This window comes from Accipiter gentilis, unplaced genomic scaffold (assembly GCF_929443795.1).
Source record: "Accipiter gentilis unplaced genomic scaffold, bAccGen1.1, whole genome shotgun sequence".
In the NCBI taxonomy this organism is placed as follows: domain Eukaryota; kingdom Metazoa; phylum Chordata; class Aves; order Accipitriformes; family Accipitridae; genus Astur; species Astur gentilis.
In genome coordinates this window covers 918,954-939,139 of record NW_026060824.1, presented here as the reverse complement: position 1 = coordinate 939,139, position 20,186 = coordinate 918,954, and the positions used below count along the sequence as shown (strand labels likewise).

General features: G+C 52.4%; 1 protein-coding gene across 1 annotated transcript; it reads right to left on the bottom strand.

Annotated features, from left to right (window-relative positions):
* Positions 1–2,677: 2,677 nt before the first annotated feature.
* On the bottom strand, positions 2,678–4,909 carry LOC126036842 (electroneutral sodium bicarbonate exchanger 1-like; the record flags this gene model as incomplete). The annotated part of the gene is made up of 5 exons (XM_049797058.1): positions 2,678–2,777; positions 3,299–3,399; positions 3,890–4,027; positions 4,127–4,300; positions 4,844–4,909. Coding segments are annotated over 5 exons (567 nt in total), but the record flags the coding sequence as incomplete, so codon positions are not given.
* Between the last annotated feature and the right edge of the window lie 15,277 nt (positions 4,910–20,186).

Here is a 20,186-nt window from a genome sequence, read left to right as displayed (position 1 = left end):
ACCAGCCCACGCTGGCTGCGTGTAGCAAGAAGCAGGCTTCTGCTTGACAGCTCAGAACTCAGTTTCAGACATTCACACGCACAGACCTTGCCGCACACGTGCACCCAGTCACGTGTTGCCTGGTAACCTTCACAGTTTGAGCCGGTTTTTTGTCTACGGCCGGGCTTCAGAGGCAGGGCATGGCCACAGAAGCGCATTCCCCCCGTCAGTCTGTGAAGTGAGCAAGGGAGAGTCAATACTTGTCTGGTGAGCCTCATACCCAGGCAATGTGGTCGAGCCCTCTCCTGTGACAGCCCTGGCAAAAGCCACAGCAGGGTGCTCCCTTGCCTCTGCCTAGGTCACTGGGGTTCCCCTGCCTGCCATTGCTCCTTTGTCCTCCTCTGCGTTTGTGGAGATGAACCTTTAACCACACAACCTAACACCTACAACACCGGGAAAAAGAGAGGCTGCAGAGGGTCCAACGGGGAAGGTCGCCGATGTAGAATGCTCTTTGTGAGAGGCAGCACACCCAGCTCACCTCCTTGCTCCTGAGCTGCTCTATCGGAAGCACTGCGTGCAGGACGCTCTGTTCAACAGGCTGTGTCTGTATCTGACTGCCTTGTCCTTGCTACAGCACCGTGTGCTGGGGGAACGCCACGGAGAGCAAGGAGGACGCTCTTTCCCCAGGAGCAACGGAGGGTGCTCAGCTGAGTGCTGCTGCAGGGGCCAAAGTGGGGCAGGCAGGCAGGGAGGGGAACGTAGGAACGAGGGAGCTGGCAGTAACCGGCCAGTCTGGGAGATGCCCGAGAAGCTCGAGAACCCTGTAAGCACAGGACGAGCTTAGAGGAGGTTCAACGTGAGGCCCTGTGGTTAACCATCCCCTCCAGATCTGGACCTTCTCCGGTTCCCGAGTTACCGTGCAGTTTCACAGCCTGGTGCAGAGATCCTGACTGGGAGATCACTGTACCTCCAGGAGTTAGGGATCCACCTAACAGTTACCCTGAGCGGGTGCAGGTCTGTGCTGCGCTGTACGTGCAGCGTGGCCTTCAGGCTGCGTCCCTACACATGTCCCTTGGCCGCAGGATAAACGGAGCTGGTTGACTGTAACAGAGGAGCCTCCAGGCAGCTCCTGCTTGGTACCAGCGATTACGCCACCTGCGCGGCCCTGCCGTTACCTAAAGTGCAGCGAGAAGTCCGCGTGTGAACATCCTTTACGCACAGAGGTGTTTTCTTCTAAGAAAAGTTGCATAATACCGTGAATGACCAAAAGGAGGAACTTCTCCGCTTCTCCACCGTAAAGCGTGCCAAGGGAAAATCCATCTGGGGTCTGCCCAATGCTGCATGAACGCAGGGTCCCCAGCATCTGAAGGGACCTAAGATTTACTTGCTACCTAGATGCCTCTTCTTCCTGGCTACGTCGCCTCCCAAGATCTTGCCCACCCCCAGCCTACTGGAGACGGGGGAATGTTAGAGAGACAGCCTTGATGCTGTGCCAGCACCGCTCAGCCATGGCCAAAACACTGCTGTGTTATCAACAGCTTTCTAGCTACCAGTACAGAGCACAGCACTACGAGGGCTGCTGTGGGGTAAAGGAACTCCAACTCAGCCAGATCCAATACAGAAGGAAAGTGGAGGAACAACAGAGGGAGCAGCCCAGGGACACAGAGCCCCAGGTCTCATCTGGCCACTCCTGTGACCATACAGTGTATTCAAAATCAAATACCTGAAGTGCTCCCTTAGATGCAGTTTACAGCCAAGGGACAAGAAGGTGGCAGTTCTGCATTTTGCAGCTCCCAGGCTGATGGCAGAGCCAAAGCAAAAAAAAACAAACCCAAAACCAAACCAACCAAGAGAGGTAAAACTGGAGCACAGGGAGCAAATGTTTTCTTTCACCTTAGGCCAACTGCTCGGACGCTCTCTATGCTGCCCTGCTGCAGAGGGCATCCCTCTCGTACCAGTAAGAGACATAAGAGTGAATTAAAGCCAGGACCCCAAACCAGACCAAAAACCCGGTCATGATCAAGAAGAAAGTGGAGAATGCATCAACTATAACAGAAAATTATTTTGGACATTCCCAGTTTACATTTGGAAAAAAGAGGGGAAAAAAAAAGAGGAGGAATTAGGTATTAAAAGAAGAGCACTGAATGATAAAGCAGTAGCAGTCCCTCTACCACTACAAACCCACACCCCCACACGCACGTACGCACACAGACTTAACACCACCAAACTCCCCTTGACTGTGACCTTCACCTCAGCTTGCTGGTCTAGAGATACTGAATGCCTGAAGCACACCAAGGATAACTGAAAACATCTGCATGGCTTTAATGGGAATCCTCCAACTGAAACAAAGCGCTTTCTCCCTCTGTCTGCGTTGGCACATCCCCGAGTCACGCTCTCACTCCTCTCCTTCAAAGTCAAGATTCCTAAACGTGAAAAGCGGGAGTGGGGAAAGGCGAAGGGAAGAGAAAAAGAGGGAGAGCATCATCAGTGGAAGACCTGCCACCTGCTGCTGATTCAGCCCTGTTTGGGGGACCACCCCAGCAGAGAGGAGCTGGTTTACATGCCACGGTCCACAATGCCTGTTCCCAGGGACAGGCCGTTTGCTCAGCCTTGCCGGCCAAAGCGTGGGAAAAGCGTAGGCGTGCGCCGTCGCTTGCAGAGTAGCACGGTCACGTTCACGTGCAATCCTTTACCTTTTTCCTCCCTGGATTCAAAGGGTTTCTGTCTTCAAAGTGAGAGCCTTCCATACGGTCATTTGTGACATTTCATCCAGGATAACAATCTCAGAAGGATCAGTCCTGCAATAAATATTTTACACAGCAATCCGTGATTATGGGAACTGATGCCACCAAGAGCATTAGCATCAGCAAGAGGAACAGCGGAGCCCCGAGAATCAAAGCTCCGCATAAGTGTGGGGGATTTTGCTGGATGAGGAGTTTTGGGAGGCAAGCCCGGGAGCTGCAGAGCAACAGCTCTGTGCAAAGGCTCTTGCTGGGGCTTAGCCCCGGTCCAGGTTCCTAAGCCACTGCTCGTACAGATCACGCCTGCAACTCCTCATGTGTTAAGTATGAGGATCTCCAGCTACCGTAAAGGCACTGATGAGGCAAGGTTTGAGGGTCAAACACGAGTGCTGCAGCCACTCTGCTTGCGGTCAGAGCCCTGCAATCACTTCCTGCAGCCCTGCCCCCAAATTTGGTTTTCCCACCAAGCTGCCTGCTGGTTTCTGTGGGATGCCCCACAAAGAGGCAAGTGGAGAAAACTCTGCCAAACACCTTCAAGCTAATCTTGCCGGGGGTCCTGGCGCTTGGTGGAGCTTTACCTGTCACTGCTTTGCTTTGGGATATCCACATCACTGGTCTTCCCCACGTTCAGCTGAACTGAACTTGCAGCAGCAGCAGCTTCCATCACCCTCCTGGACTCCTGATGTAAAAAAGGGACAAATCACGTTCTCTGTCTTTGATCAAAGTGGAGATAAGCTGAATGCCCAGCACAAACTTAGCAGTCTGCCCTCCGCTTCTGCCCCTTGGCAGCTATAGGTATTAGTGCAGCAGGGAAGAAACCGTTCACTCCAAAGATTTCGGGGCAGGGGGACTGTGTGTTCAAAACACGATTATGAGCAAATCTTGCCAGCAGCAGCAGCAACAGCATCATCATCATCATCATCTAATAATAATCATCATAATGATAATGACCTTTGTGAAAAACGACTCGTTTTAAAAATTACACCTGTATTCAAGCGTTCAGCTCACTGCTACTTGAGGAAACAAAGGTTACAAAAGTTACAGGCTATTGGGATCTATTTCGATTGAGTGCTGATCTTCCCCCAACATTTCCAGACAAGCTGTAAGAGAAACAGGCAATCTCACAGCCACACGGAGATGTCCAGCCCCGAGGACACAGCAAGCCTTACCTCTTCTTCTTCTCCGGCTTCATTTCTGGCATCGTCCAACTTCTTCTTCCTTTCTGGCATAAGGTCATCCAGAAAGCTGAGCTCTCGCTTTGAGAAGCAGAAATCCATCGCTTTCCGGACAAAGACGAGAGCCAAAACCTTCATGAATAAGAGGGAAGATGCGGTGAGCTCAGAGACGATGCCACCTCTCACTCCAACACTGCAAACACCCCGCTGCTGAGCGGTGGCAGCTCTTACCATCATGGGAAAGATGATGGCGGCACGGGACACCTTGATGGTCCAGAGCAGGACGAGGCAGGTCAGCTGGATCGCCGTGAAGAAATGCACCTTTCGCAAGGGCACGTGCCGCAGGTAGATGAAATCCGGCTGGTGTTTCGCCGGCATCCAAAACAGCTTCAAGCGATCAAAGAACTGCGAAATAAAAGGGAAAGGTTGCCACCTTGGGACTGCGGCAAGTTTCTGGCCCTCTCGAGACGTGGAGGCACTTTGCAGCATCTCGCTTGCCGTCAGAAATCCTGGATCCCACCGCATTCCTCCTGGGAGCAGCACCCATTTTCCCTTCGCTCCATCTATAAACCGGCTTGGCCCTGAGAGCTGCCCACCAAACGGCAACTATTCCATGCCATTCCATTATTAGCATTTCTCGGCCCACTGAATCCCCCCGCGAGGATTTCCACCAGTGGTAGAAACTGCCTTCCCTTTGCACCAAATTCCCCCGCTTTTCACGTAACCAAACACTGACCTGCCCTAAACCCTGCAACAGAGAGCGCTGAACTTGCCTGGTCCTCCCAGCCCCATATACCTCCTGTACCTCCACCAATCTCTTTTTTACACAAAAGAGTTTCATTGCTTGCTCTGCGAGAAGTTTTTCCCATGCCACTGCTTTTTTCCCTGCTGCTACAGAGACAAAATACCAGGGAGCCAACATGCTGCACGCTGTAAAAGAGTCCGTACCTGAATTCCTCTGAGTGACGACACACCCATGTAGAGAAAGACGCCATAAAGCACAGGCATTGGTATAAACTGGGGGGGGGGAAGAAAAAAAAAAGTAAGAATGCAATCGTTTCTTTTTCTGTATTGCATTTTCAGTATTACCACCCTCTTCCACAGGCACTGCCTAAAATTGCTTGAAGCTTTCCAGCTTCCATTCAGGCTTAGAGATGGGTCAGATTTTAACCATTTTTTTGCCATTTTGTGCGCACGAGTGAGCTAAGGCTCTGCTTTAGGCTGAACTTGGGAGTTACGTCTCCTCAGAATAATCCTATTTTCCAGAAAGGTTGGAGGAAAACAGGCGATTTCTCCCGTGCTACCCTATGCCGCATTCTCTGGCGGTAGAAGAAACACTTCTGCCTATTCTTGGGGCAACAGGCAAAGGCCACAGGCCTCCTTTTAGCCTAGAGACAAGATTACTTTGTGGGAGGAACGTTCAAGGAAGCCCACGGGGATGACCTCAGTGTGTTTAGCTCCTGGGAACGGCTGCTCCCGGGCATTTGGGGAGCAAATTGCAGCCAGTAAAGGGCTGCCTGTTTGAAAGACAGCAGATGTGCTGGTCTGAATATGCTCAACTGTAACCCATAAACATGGGCGGGCCTGAAAGACACCCAAAAATTCAAGCAGTTGCGTTGCTTGCTCGCCTCGAGCACACCAAACGGGGGCCTGAAGGGCTGCAAAGCCTAACCGAGGCTGGTTCCCACCGTGGGTCAAGCCCCAAGGGTTGGGATCACCTCCTCCTCCTCCGCTCCACAACTAACTAGTCAGGCCTGCAGAGAGGGGACTGTTTTGCTGTAACCTCCAACAAGCTCGCGGTTGTTGGGTGGTTTGCATTTTCCTCTCACCTTTAACACAGAAGTGAAGAAGACGGAGCAGCCCATGAGCACAAAGATCAGCAAGCCAGTGACTCTCTGCTCTCGTATCCCCAGAAACTTGGGTTGTTCTCCTGGAGCTGAGCAGTCAGACTCTACTTTGAGGCTATTCACGTGGGTGATGGACAGGACGGTCGCAGCCACAAACCAGGGCAGCCCCATCACAGAGCACACCCCGAGCATCACGGCCACCACAAAAAGGTCCAGGTGGTACCCGCATCCTTTCTGCAGGCAGGAAAACAAGAAACAGAGCATCCCATAGCACAAGAGCAAGGATAACGTCGCAAGTCAGACTCAAACCCTGCTCGAGCACAAGTCAACTTCTTCAGAATTCAAAACAAGAAATGGAAACAAGCAAGCGTGTATGCAGGCTTTGCACAAGCACGTGGCATGAAAATCTGGCAGGAGTTCAGAAACAATGGATATGCAGAGCTTGTGCGATAAATACTTCTCCAAAAAACAACAACCCACAACCCAAAACCACCAAAACCTTTTTTCCACTCATAAAGAAAATTCTACCACTTGCGAGGAAGGTGTGACTCTGAGTTATCCCTGGCAGCGCATCAAAACAATTCATTCCCCGCACCTGCTGCTGCTGCCATTTTAAAACAAAAACGCACTTCTCTATTGCTCCAAGATTAATTTGCTCCTCCAAAAGGTTGCTCATCTGAACTGCCCTGTCACTTGCTCCCTGCATCATCGTTAATCCAGGAGAGCATCCTGCCACGCAGCCTGACCTTGTCCCAAACCAATGCCTTCAGAAAGCATCGGGAATAAGAGCTTCTCCCCAGACCTGCAGCCCAGAAGGGGCTGGGGTCATCCCTCACAGGCCCTTACCTTCAGCTTGTGCTCCTTCCTGTTCACAATAACGGCACTGATCTGCTGGTCCATAAATATCAAGATGGTGCAGAGCAGAGCTGGGATGAGCGCAGCCAACACCGTCCACCAAGGGTTGGGTCCTATGGGGTTGATGAACCACCCACGGTCGTCTCTGGTAGGCTGCAACAAAGCCCACGCATCAGCATCGTCTCCCAGCCCAGGCACTCCACTGGCTTTCATTTTCCCCTCCCTCCCTGTGTCAGAGCACCTCCCAGCCCTGGCTTCATGTCCCCCTCTCCCGGGGGCTTCAGCAGTGCCAGTCTCCTCTTTGCAAGCACCTCTAGATACTTCCCCTGTAGGTATCTAGTTTTGGGGCCATCTTCTCGTTTCCAGGAGGAAGCAAGGCACTTGGAGGTGGAAGAGGAGATGGTCACACCACCAGCATCTCCTCCAGACTCAGCCCTGCCCTGCCCCGGCATCACCTTGTGGCACCCCCACGTGCCAAAACATCCCGTTACCTTGAACGCATGGGGGACCTGGAGCTTCGGCGATGGGATCCCAACCACAAAGTCAAGGAGCACCATGATGACGATGGTGAGGAAAACAGCAAAGTCGCTCACTGTGGACCGTACCTGGGGCGAGAAACCAGAGGTGAGAGGGGCATGGCAAACAGGGCCGTAACGCGAGATGCAAGAGTTGCAGACATCCACAACATTAAGGCTGCTTAACCAAATCCCACCACCCCTCTGAGCACATGCAGCCTGATCCCTTGCTTAGATACTGCTGCTGTGTTTGTCCCTGTGAGATCTGGGGTCAGACAATAAAAAAAGCTTAATTAGGCGGACAAGGGTTGGTTTAAGTCAAAACCTAAAAATAATAATAATAATATTAAAAATAAGAAAACACATGTCTGCCACTACAGCTACACTCACAGCTACAATGGCAACAAGGCACTGAGGCATCCTTTAGTCCTCAAAAGGAAGCTCCTCATTCGAATCTACTTTCCGCTCGAGCACATAATGCACAGAAGGTAGGGAAAAAATCCCCCAACCCCAACCCCCAAAACTTTGGGAAACCTGACTTCCTACTACCTGAGGAGAAAAAAAAATAAAAATAAAATAAATCAACCCCCCAAAATCTTCAATCTGGGGCAGGTCACGAGGCATGTGGGAAATGCTACGATGATTTTGCACTCATGGAAATGAGTGCGGGACATCCAAGCTCTTGGAGAGCTTGGCCTGCAAGGCCAACGTTTCCCAGCTTGACCAAGGCAGGGCAAATACTGCTTAGTGCTCCAGGAAAGCCATTTTGGGAAATGAGTGTGGAGATGGACACTGGCCACCATCTTCTACTTACTCTGGTTGGAAAGTAGCGGCTGGTTTTAAACTTCTTCAAGAAGCTTGACAGGGCAAAGGTGGCGAAGAAGAGGATGCAGCACCAGAAGAACACGTCAGGGGTGTAGGGGCCGTCGCGTCCACAGGCAGGTCCTTGAAACTCCCCACGCAAATACCGACATTCCTGGAGAAACAGAGCGTCAGGACACAAAGGCAGTGCACGTGCGGCAGGGAAACCTCGCATAGCTAGGGGGTTTTGAGGATCTTGGTCCAAGATCCACGACCCTGTAACTGCTCCTGCCAATAGAGATTTATATTTAATGAGCAGCAGCAGCTGAACAAGTGACACATCGAACTACACAGCGGAGAAATGAGATGTGAGGGGACACCATACCACGCACCCTTGGCACATCCTCTGCCTGCCATTCGAGCAATCGTGGCTAAAGAAGACACCAGAGGGGAAGGAAACACTGGAAACTCTTGGGGATAGAGAGAGAGGGAAGAGGGAAGGAGGGCTAAAGACAACCATGGTAGGAAAGGAGGAGAAGAGACAGATTGTCCCTCCCCAGGGGAGGGCTCGCAGAACCTGGCCAAGAGGGGATGAAGGCCACCATAAGAGCCTGCCGCCCTAGGCCCGGGCTCTGCTTCCGGCAACAACAGCCTGAGAGGCTGCTCAGACAAGCAAATTTATGCACGTACCTACAGACAGCACTGAACGAGAAAGCAAGGCCTGGAGTTACTAGGAACCCATTAAGGAGGCCAGCTACTACCTTTCAAGCATGAACTTAAGTCCTACAACTTCTACAATAATCAAACCACCCACTACTTAACCTTCCTCCCAGTCAGAAATACTGTCCTGCAACAGGCTTGACGGGGACACTTGCTACCCACAACGTTGGGGTAGACTGGACAAGGTGGACTCTCCTCCCCAGGACCAAGCGGCTTAAAACCACACGCTACATTTAGGCAAGGACTTTTCCGAGCAGCACTAGCACAGTTTGAAGCCCATCATTCCCTGAAGGGCTCTGACTTTTGCACCAGGCAAATGCCCCTGGACCCCATGGACGCGGCACGAGGAAGCAGTGGCTCGGGGCACTTACGGTCACCGTGAGGTTTTCCCAGGCGATGCCAGACACGTTGATCTTGTTGCTCGCCCAGAAACGCAGCGTTTCGTTGCTGGGATGGGTCGGTGCCTCACACTTACAGCTGGGAGGAGAGAAGCCAAGACAGGGGTAAGGGAAAGGTGATGGAGGTGCAGCCCGGAGCTCCTGCCAAGGGGCAGCAGCTTTCTCAGGGGGAAAAAAACCCACTAGTAGCTGGTGAGGAAGTCCAGCTTGCTGTGCATGTGCACAGGGTAGGTGTCTCGCAGGTGACTCAGCTTCTCCAGAGCCTCGTAGATGAAGATGATGCAGATGAGGGAGGCAAAGGCTTCTTCCGTGAAGCGGGTGACGTAGCACACCAAACAGCTGGCGTCGGTGGCCACCAGCACTATGCACAAGAAGGCGGTCCACAGCCCAATGCACGCCCGCAGAGACAGATAGGAGAGCGTGTATTCCCTGGGAAAGCAGAATGAAACAAAGGCTGGAAAGGCCAGCAAGAGGCCCTGAGCCATGCCTGCCTTTGGGGAAAACGGGGAGCAATTTTGGAGCGTGTCAAGGCTGCGGATGGGAAATGCAGTTTCCATGTACTACTACAGAGAGCCTCGGGGCTGTGGTGCAGGGTGTAGACCCACAGCAGGAGAGGCCAATTATTTAGTTACCACTGTTTAACACGGATCTCGTGTTAACACCTTGGAGGCTGCTTGAGGTCAGGTCCCTCTTGGGCCAGGTGGTGTTCTCCCACATCACCCTGACGCCCTAACACTGAAACCAGCTGGGTTTGCACCCAGTCACCTGCTGCCAGCAAGCTGGGGCTTAATAATAAACCTTATGGCAATAAGGGTGGTTTATCTCCCATCAAAGCCATCGCAACAAAAGGACTGTCACTAAAATCTAGCAACTACCCCTAAGAAAAAGAAAAGAAAAGCATCTTTTCTCCATCACTGCCCCCTTCTGAAGGCTCTCGCAGCACCCAGCTGCGGCAGCCTGCCTTACTTGCAGAATTTGTAGAGGATCTTCTCAAACACCAGGACGGGTCCGGTGCTGCCGAGGATGGTGAGAGGTTGGCCGGCAAAGAGGCAATACACCACGCCGGCCATGGACGCGCCCAGCAGCGACTCCATGGCACTCTGTCCGGGGAAGAGAGGCGGCCGTGAGTAAATAAATCGTTAGGGAGAAACAAAAACCAAAGCCGGTTCACTGCAGCAGGGACTTCGGCCTGAGTTTTACCCTCCCCCATCCCCCCCAACAGAGAGAGGTGATCACTATGTGGCCATTGGTCGCCTCCCCCAGCAGTCCCCCAAAGGTGATGACAGGGGACATGCAGGCACAGTAGAGGAAGAGGAAGGACGCCAGGCACTGCAGGCTCAGACCATCCCGGAAGTCGCTCCAGAACCACGGGGCTTTCCGCTTCACGTCCAGGGTCAAACCTCCAAAGAGCCTGCAGGAAGGAAAAAGAAGAGAGTCTGTTCTCTTGGAGGAACACGTCGACTTTGCTTTGCTGCAGAAGGGCAATCACAAGCATAGAGTAACTTTCGTGGCTAAAAAGAAGCACTCTCCTTCAGCCCAAATCAAGAAAACCTGCGTGCAACGGTGATGGTTGGGGCTGAGCCCAGCTGCCCAGATCTCCCCCCTGCCCAGCCCAGGGGACCAAGCTGGCAATGTGGAGCCCCTTCACTGAACCAGCTAACCCCAAAGACCTGCTAGAAGGGAAGGTGCATGCTCAGATTTGAGAGGCAAACAGAAAAAAACCCCAAACTATTACAGCTCCCACCTTCCCGTCCGCTGCAGTTCAGGCCCACTGTGTTTCTCCAGCGTGCTGTGAGAAGCACTGTCATCAAGAGCTCCTGGCATCTTCCTTTTTTCCTGTTAAAATGGAAGTGAGATAAAGCTATGGACTTGTAACCACTGGCTTGTTTTGCTTCTGGTCTGGCTCTGTGACTGTGTCAGAGTGGGACCTTGTGAATTTGGGCCCCTGAACAGCATCCCCAGCCATCCTGCCCATCCCCCTCATGCCTCCCGCCGATGTGGCACCCACCTGCGAAGGGACGTTTTTCGGGGGCTCGATTCGGATTGATGGATCCCACTCTCCTGGTGGCAAGACCGTGACCTGATCCAGAAACTCGTCGATGCCAGCCACGAGGTCAGCCCCGTTCTTGGCTTTATAGGCAACGTCACGGAAAACCTGCCAATAGAAGACAACCTGGTGAGAGGACAACCCAGCTCGGATGTCCTAACCAGTGCAATAAGCTCTTGGCTAAACGCAAGGCTTTTTCACCAAAATTCCCTGCTGGAAAGGGCAGGAAATATTCCCCCAAAAGGAAAAATCTGCGCATCACGGCACTTGTAATCATCTCCCCCACGAGGCCCCCGTCCCCCATGGCACACCATACCCTTCTGCTTAAAGAGCAAGAGAAGTTTTACTGGCCCTGGCAATGCCACCACTGGGGACAGCGTGCTGGGGACCCCGGCGAGAAGGATGAGGTGCAGGATGCACCCCGGGCGGGATTTCAGCCTCCAGGATGTGGGGTGATGCAAATCTGCGTGTTTGCTTTGGGGTGAGAAAGAGGGCTGGGCTATTTGGAGAGCTGCGGGCAGCTGGGACAGCAAATCCTCTTCCTCACTACTTCAGAGACAGGGAGAGCTGAAGAAAGGCAAAAATGACCCGGAGCTATCTCATCTTGTCGCACCTCATCCGTCATGATAGTGGCCATGGACCTGCCGATCTCATGGTACTGATGGGCTTTTCCTTCTGGTCCAAGCAAAACAAACAGGAACCTGGGCAAGAAAAAGAAAATGAGAGAGAGAAGAAGGTGTCTTTGCTCCAAGAGCACCCAAGGAAAGCCCTGGCAGCTCCCAGCCCAGAGCGTGGCTCAAGACGGGACACGTAGGCTCAGCGATGCCGCGATGAATTTGAAATTCTTCAAAACAGACGGCAAATGTAATTTGGGGGCCAACTTTCATTACAATTGGCCGATGGGTTTAAAAGCTACAGCAGGGAATGGAGAAATGAAGGCGAGGAGACGTGGGTGGGGGAAACGTGCTTGCTCCCCCTCCCACTAGCCTTGTTCCCTTGGGACACCAAACTGATGCCTGCAACTTGATGTTTGGTTGGGTATCTTTTTTACGGAAGAATTTTGCGCTTCTCATTCGCACCTTGTTGGGATGGGAACTTCCGTCATGCCTGAGAGGAGGACAGCCGGGCTCAGGCGGACAAATGCCACGATGGGCTGGTGAAGGAAATCCAGCTCTCCTACGAGCACGTTGGATGCTTCAGCCCCGGTGGGAATTTTCTTCATCAAGTGCAGCTCCGCCTGGGCACGACAAGCGATTTTCAGGCAATTACCCCAAAAGCAAAGCCCACAGCGCTCTGCAGCACACTCTGCAAGAGCAAATCTGGCCCTAAAGGAGTTAAGAAAGCTACGAGTGTCTCACCTTGCTTAAATCCATAGCTCTGCTCTCACGGGTCACCCCATCTTTAGCTTCCGCAGCGGTGGGAGAAGGACAAGGGGTGATTGTTTGGGCTGGTAGGAAAAAGAAAGACACTCAGAAAGATGGACAAGGAGCAACTGGGACGCTTCTCCTTTGCCTGGGCAAGTCTAATGGGGCCACAGCCCTGCAGAAACCCTCACCTGGCTTGTAGAGGAGGTGCAGGTCCGACTGCCTCTTGCTCACATCAGCAAACGAGCAGACAGCGGGGAGAAGGTTGGTTGTCTTCTCGTTCTGATGGTGGTGCTTCCTCAGAAGGACTTCTCGAACTTGCGCCCGCACGTGCTCGTCAAACTCCGTGGACTGTTCTTGCTGGGCCAGGATCATATCTGAGGATGGCAAAGGGAAACAAAGCCATCAGAGCAGAAACCCCAACAAGTCCCGACCCCCAAAGCCCCCAGGGAAGGCTGTGCCACACAGGCTGCACCCTAATGCCCGCTCAGCCTTGCATAGCAAGGCCTTTTAATAATGTTCAGCCTTTGCAGTGAAAACGAGAATTTTCTTTTGCTAAGAAACATCATCCAAGTGCTTATTCATCATTCCGCTAAGATAAATATTTCCCATTCTAAATAATGCAATTTTCTTGCCCGACCTGGCCTTTCTGACTCTACACGTTTACCCAAATTATAAGCAATCTATAGCACAGACGTTCCCAGTTTCCCGTGCTGATCGAGTGCAATTTGCTGAGCCCAGGGAGAAACATGCTAAGAACGGCTCCGACTTCTCCAGCCCTTGAAAGGGCTGAATGGAGACCTGCTGCCAGTCAAAGATAACTTCTCCAAAGTGGCTTTTGCAATTAACTTCAAGTATCTTCCCCACAGAAATACACTGCTTGGTCATCGCCAGAGAAACTCTGCCTTAAAACTCTTAAATGCTGGATGTTAAGGCAAAAGTAAAACAAAGAATGCGAGGAAACAGCTTGTAAGAAATAGTTCCTTTAAGGTGGTTCAGCTCTTACGCAGACTCCGTATTTCTAAGAGCAGCCTGCTAAGCCCTGACACACGCTCCTTTTTGGCTGCAGAATATTCTCTAGTGGCTTCTCCAACTCCACAAACTGCTTTCAAAAGGACCCCATATTGGAATAAAAAAACAGTGCGACTGTTGCACGCCCAGTCTACATCCAAAAACAGCTCATGAGAAAAACACAGTGGCACTTGTGTGGCACTTGTCCTTGGAAAAGGACGTGCCATTGGGGCAGGGTTTGATTTGGGAGTGAAGAGCACCGTGGCGAGCTGAGCTCGGCCATTCCCGGAGAGATGCAGTGCCCACGGTACCTGCAATCTCTTCGATGCTGTTGGCACAAACGTCCAGCAGCACCGACCCATTGCTGATGCAGCTCCTCAGCTCGGAGAGGCTGTGCAAGGACAGCGTGCCAACGTAGGGCTTGCTCCAGCGCTCGCCGCCGTCTTCCACGTCCTCCTCAAACTTCAGCCACCTGCGGACATCGGGTGCGATCAGCCCCATTGCACGAAAACAGCCCCAGCTCTGCAGCCCCTTTGACAGAGCCACGGGGTGGCAAGAGGAGAAGGCTCCTCGTGCCGCCACCTGCAGCTGCAAAAGCTTCGCGTCCTGGAGAGGAGAAAGCAGAGCCCACGGGCGCTGCCAGTGCGGGGACTCCTCTCCCACCGCAGCCAAAGCAGCAGGGATTTACCTTGCCGTTTCCTTCCACTCGGCATCTCGGCCCTCTTTTACACAGATCTCATCCAGCTCGGAGAACAAGTGGTGAGGGATGTGCTGCTCGTCCTCCTTGGTCCTGAGAATGAACTGCACCCGCTGGGACGGGGAGCCTGGGGGCAGAAGGCAAAGACCCATCCCGTTACTGCGCCTGAACACAGCTTGTCACCCTCACGTGCAAAGTGGCCATCAGCACCAGTGCAGCCATAAACACTGGGCTGGCCCCTCTCCTCTGCGTCTCTCTGGGCTTGCACAGAGCCGTGAAGAAGGAGAAGCATCTGGTCCACCTCTGCATAAGGATGGGCTGCTTTCCTTCCCCACATTGCCATTTTTAAAGCCAGGATCCCTCTAAGGAAGACGAGCCTAAACCCATTATGCATTTAACTGCACTTAAAAAAACAAAAAAAAAAGAAAAAAAAAAGAAAAAAAAAAAAAGAAAGTAAAACTTGGGAAAAAGAGGGTGTTGCTCAATAAGGCCACTTTCCCTCGGAAGAACAGCAACTCACTCAAACTAGCCACGGGGACGTGCTTGCAGAAGGCCCCAGTGCCCACGTTGCCCCCAGTTTAGCGAATGCCGCGGTGGGACTTACAGTGGTAGCCCTGCTCTGTCGGGGCAGACTCCTTCTCCCGTTCCCCTTCCCGATGCTTCTGGCTGTGGCGTCGGTGATGCCGGTGGCTCTGCCTAACCAGTGGCATCTGCGCGCCCACGTACAGGGTCCGGTGGCCTGCGAAAAAGCAGCGTTTTTTGCAGCGCTCTCGGCATTGCGGCAATAGTTGAGGTGGCCGGTGCCTTGCTAAGCCACGGTTCAATCCCAGGAGCAACGCCAGCTTCCCTTAATGTTATTTTCACTGGACGTCCTTTTTTCCAAGCCTATTTTACTCGAGCTTTGCAACAACACAGCAACAACAAGTGTTGGCTCCGGGTCATCTAAAAGTGCCCTGAAAGTATCGGACCTCTTCTCAAATTCCAGCTTCGGCTGGACAACACTCAGACTTGCTCATTAAGCAGCAACACGAGCTAATTATTTTCAAAAGCTCTGTATGGCACGAGGCGACAAGAGACGATCAAATCAGTCCCATTGCAATGAACTCCAGAACAAAAAAAGAAAATCACAGCCCCGTGTCTGCAGCCCTGAAATGATTCTCCTGACCTCTCCAAGCCAGGAGCAACCTCTGCGAGAAAAAAAGCCGTGAATTATCAAGCCCCGTGGCTACAACTCACACCGTGGCCTCCCGGGAGGCTTTTTCCCTCCGTTTAAAAAGCCATAATAGTAAAAAATGTGACAATAACTGTGTTGCTTTATTGAGAAGCGCGGCACGTTTCGCTGCACATGATTTGACACCCAACAAGGCACACTGGAGAGACTTTGTGCAATGGGAAAACGCGCTGGGCTAGTGGCTCCTCCACCAGGATCTCAGCAGAGACTCACCTTCCAACTCCTCCTTCTCATAGCAAATACTGACAGCGTTGCTCCTTCTTCCCCGGTCAATCACTGCCTCCTCGTCATGTCTCTGTTTAGCAATGACAAGAAGGGAAAAGTTGGGGCTGGGGGTGGAGAGCTCCCTTACGTCCTCCCAGACATCACCCACCCCTGCATCCACGCGAGTCCACGAGCCATCACGCCTCTGCGTGCCTCCTCCTCCTTCAGGCACAGCCCTAAAACCACGGACTTGTAGGAGGTTTTTCTTCCCATACGCAAATAAAACAGCCCATAACATCACCTGTACTGTATAACACGAGAGTCTGGACGTATTTAATACAGCAGGATAGGGATGAGTGTTTCAGACAAAAAAAAACCCCACCTCCCGCTTTGTTCTTGAGGTTCCTGTCTAAAAAAGTGATTTCCAAAATGGAAAAAAAAAAACCCAACCCACAAAACTGCACTTTTGAGCCCCGGCCGCGCTACCTGTAACTCTTCCAGAAGTGTCATTTTGTAACGCCCGTTTGGGTTCATCCTCACGTCAGTCACTGGGTTTTGGGGACAACTGAACCTCCAGGTCAGTCAGGGGCCCGATTCCCCAGGGACTGATGGAGTAGCCCTCACGGGAGGAGCTAAGTGGCACCCAGTGTGCACCAACTCCAGAGACACAATAGGGACCATTATGAAATCACAAGCTATGATGCGGATCCAGGCAGCTATTTAAAGCCACGCACCCCTAGACCCTTCCCGCTTGGAAAACTTAGTGCCTGGGCAGAAGCCAGCTCTGCTTTGAGCAAAAACTCTCCAGAATAGAGAACATTCCTGCATGAGAGGTGTCAGGCTCAAAAGTGTGCAGAAAGAAAACCCTTCACAGGCTCGTTCACCCTCCTGAGAGGCAAAGCCCATTAGCAGCATCATGTTTTCTCTCTTTTTCTTTCTAACAGTAGAGCTGAAGCTCTAGCATCCTGAGGATAACAAGAGGTACAAATACGGTAAGGAAAAAGAATATCTTATTGGATCAATGGGTAGATTCAGAAAAAAACCCTGCTACACAGTAGTTTATCCTGACTGCTAGCTAGAACCGAGAAGACTGTTTTTTCCACTTGGGTCAACAGTTCCGGTGAAACATACTACCTGTCTAGGACGGCTGCATCTGAGGAACAAGAATTAGTTATTTGCAATACAAGGAATGAGTCATTTTGTGTCATGATATTCATCAGACTGCACAGAGAAACAAGAGACAAATGCATTTGAATACCCATGTGTTGTGTTACGTTTTAACCACTTAACATTCCCCAAGAGCTCAAGAAGACAGAGCAGAAAGACAGGAGACAGGTGAAAGCCTAGAGCGCCAGCTAGACGGAATGAAAGACCCTCTTCCTTCTCTGAAGCTTCAGCAAGGCTTCCTTCACCTGCTTGTTCCTCCGACTGTCAATGACGGGGTTCAAACTGGGGCTGACGAGACTGTAGAAAAGGGAAAGAACTTTCTCCCTCCCAGAGGAGTTACCGCTCCCGGGCCCCGCGTACACGAAGATGGCGTTTCCATAAAAGACACCCACCACGGTCGGGTGGGAGCCACACGTGGAGGTGGTTTCGTGCCATCCTGGCACAGAGCGGATGCGCAGATCGGTGGCCAGGCTGTCCAGGGAGCAAATCAGGATTAAGGCTAAAGGCAAGAGGAAGAAGCACACACAAACAGCAAAGATCAGGACTTTATTGGCAGGAGCGGCAGGGCAGGCCAGCTTTGAGACAGCAAGAATTTCACAGGAGAAGTGGACAACCTCGCAGGGGCCACAGAAAGGCAGGTGTAAAGCCAGAGAGGCTTGCAGTGTACCAAATACGAACGCCAAAGCCCACAGAAATGTGGCAAGGGTGAGGCGCAGCCTCCAGATCACGATGAGGGCATAGCGCGGGGGACGGCAGATTGCCACGTAGCGAACATGAGACATGACGGCCAGCAGCACGCACGCTGTAAGTGCAAAGATTAAATAAAGATGGCTCTGTGCCCCACACCCAGCAAAGGAGGGGGTTCTGCCTTGTCCAAGGAGGCTCCTTAGCATATGGGGGACATTGCTGGAGGCGTAGCAGATGTCCGCGATGGAGAGGTGGCAGAGGAAGAAGTACATGGGGCTGTGGAGGCAGTAGTCCGGGCAGATAAGCAGAAAGACAAGTGCGTTTCCCATCAGAGTGGCAGAGCAGAGGGCAGAGAAAAGGCCAAAGAGGCAGCGCTGCAGGGCTGGGGTGCTGCAGAACCCCAGGAGGACGAATTCTGTGACCGTCGTTTCATTCTGCACGCTGTGCTGGAGGTGAGGCAGCACAAACTGCGACCACGGAGATCTGGAAGCGAAGGAGCAAGGAAAAGGAAAGAAAAAGGAGAGTTTTCCTAAGAATGTCAGGTCCTTTACTCTTTACGCTGCAGCTCCCTTCTCCCCGTTTTTCCCTCTGACTCCAGTGAAAGGTGCGTACTACCCTCCCCACGCTGAGCGACGTACATCTGAATTGCAAGCTCCAATCTCTCGGCAAACTTTGAGCAGTTTGACCAATCTCGCACAACTTTGCTGCCTAGCTTGCCCTTGAAGTCTTTCTTTTCCTGGGTTGGTTTTGGGGTTTTTTTTGCAGGGGGTGGGGAGGGGCAGGGTATGGTTTGGCTGTTGGAGGAGATAAAATGATGAAGATTGCAGGTGTCGATTAAGGTGAAGTCAGAACAACTTCAAAGCAGCTATTTTAAATTAAGTCCATATTAAAAGGAATGCACAGTTCACAGAATAATTCCAGTTTTACCATTAAACCAACCAGCATTTCCAAGCCACTGCTGTGTCCTCTTTACCTTCGTGAAATGCATTCCTACTGAATCCTGCAGTTGCTTGATCCAACTCCCCTATCCCAGCTACTGCAGGTCCGGGAAGGTCAGGCAGAACGTCACCTTGGTTCCTGCTGTGCAGCTGCTCGCCCTTACCAGTTTCGCAGGGTGCTGGTCAAGGTCCCTGGGCATCCCCTGGCACTTGTCTCCACGCGGCTCTCTGGTCTCCAAGATCTTCTGCCACTTCCAGGATATTTCCTCCAGCCAGGATCTTCACCTTTTCCTTCCTGGGTCCCTTGCTTCTCTTCAAGATCCCTTCTTCTTTCTGGGAACCCTTCTTTTTGACACCACCTCTTCTTTCTGGAACCCCACACCCCCAGTTTTCCTAATCTGTCTATGTGAGCAGTACAATGCCTGATCAGCCTCCAAATTAAGGCTTCTCTCTCCTAGCTCTTTACTAACTGTAGGATTCGGGACACGCCACTTTTGATTATTCCAGGTGTTACCCAAATTTACAACCAGCCCACGCTGGCTGCGTGTAGCAAGAAGCAGGCTTCTGCTTGACAGCTCAGAACTCAGTTTCAGACATTCACACGCACAGACCTTGCCGCACACGTGCACCCAGTCACGTGTTGCCTGGTAACCTTCACAGTTTGAGCCGGTTTTTTGTCTACGGCCGGGCTTCAGAGGCAGGGCATGGCCACAGAAGCGCATTCCCCCCGTCAGTCTGTGAAGTGAGCAAGGGAGAGTCAATACTTGTCTGGTGAGCCTCATACCCAGGCAATGTGGTCGAGCCCTCTCCTGTGACAGCCCTGGCAAAAGCCACAGCAGGGTGCTCCCTTGCCTCTGCCTAGGTCACTGGGGTTCCCCTGCCTGCCATTGCTCCTTTGTCCTCCTCTGCGTTTGTGGAGATGAACCTTTAACCACACAACCTAACACCTACAACACCGGGAAAAAGAGAGGCTGCAGAGGGTCCAACGGGGAAGGTCGCCGATGTAGAATGCTCTTTGTGAGAGGCAGCACACCCAGCTCACCTCCTTGCTCCTGAGCTGCTCTATCGGAAGCACTGCGTGCAGGACGCTCTGTTCAACAGGCTGTGTCTGTATCTGACTGCCTTGTCCTTGCTACAGCACCATGTGCTGGGGGAACGCCACGGAGAGCAAGGAGGACGCTCTTTCCCCAGGAGCAACGGAGGGTGCTCAGCTGAGTGCTGCTGCAGGGGCCAAAGTGGGGCAGGCAGGCAGGGAGGGGAACGTAGGAACGAGGGAGCTGGCAGTAACCGGCCAGTCTGGGAGATGCCCGAGAAGCTCGAGAACCCTGTAAGCACAGGACGAGCTTAGAGGAGGTTCAACGTGAGGCCCTGTGGTTAACCATCCCCTCCAGATCTGGACCTTCTCCGGTTCCCGAGTTACCGTGCAGTTTCACAGCCTGGTGCAGAGATCCTGACTGGGAGATCACTGTACCTCCAGGAGTTAGGGATCCACCTAACAGTTACCCTGAGCGGGTGCAGGTCTGTGCTGCGCTGTACGTGCAGCGTGGCCTTCAGGCTGCGTCCCTACACATGTCCCTTGGCCGCAGGATAAACGGAGCTGGTTGACTGTAACAGAGGAGCCTCCAGGCAGCTCCTGCTTGGTACCAGCGATTACGCCACCTGCGCGGCCCTGCCGTTACCTAAAGTGCAGCGAGAAGTCCGCGTGTGAACATCCTTTACGCACAGAGGTGTTTTCTTCTAAGAAAAGTTGCATAATACCGTGAATGACCAAAAGGAGGAACTTCTCCGCTTCTCCACCGTAAAGCGTGC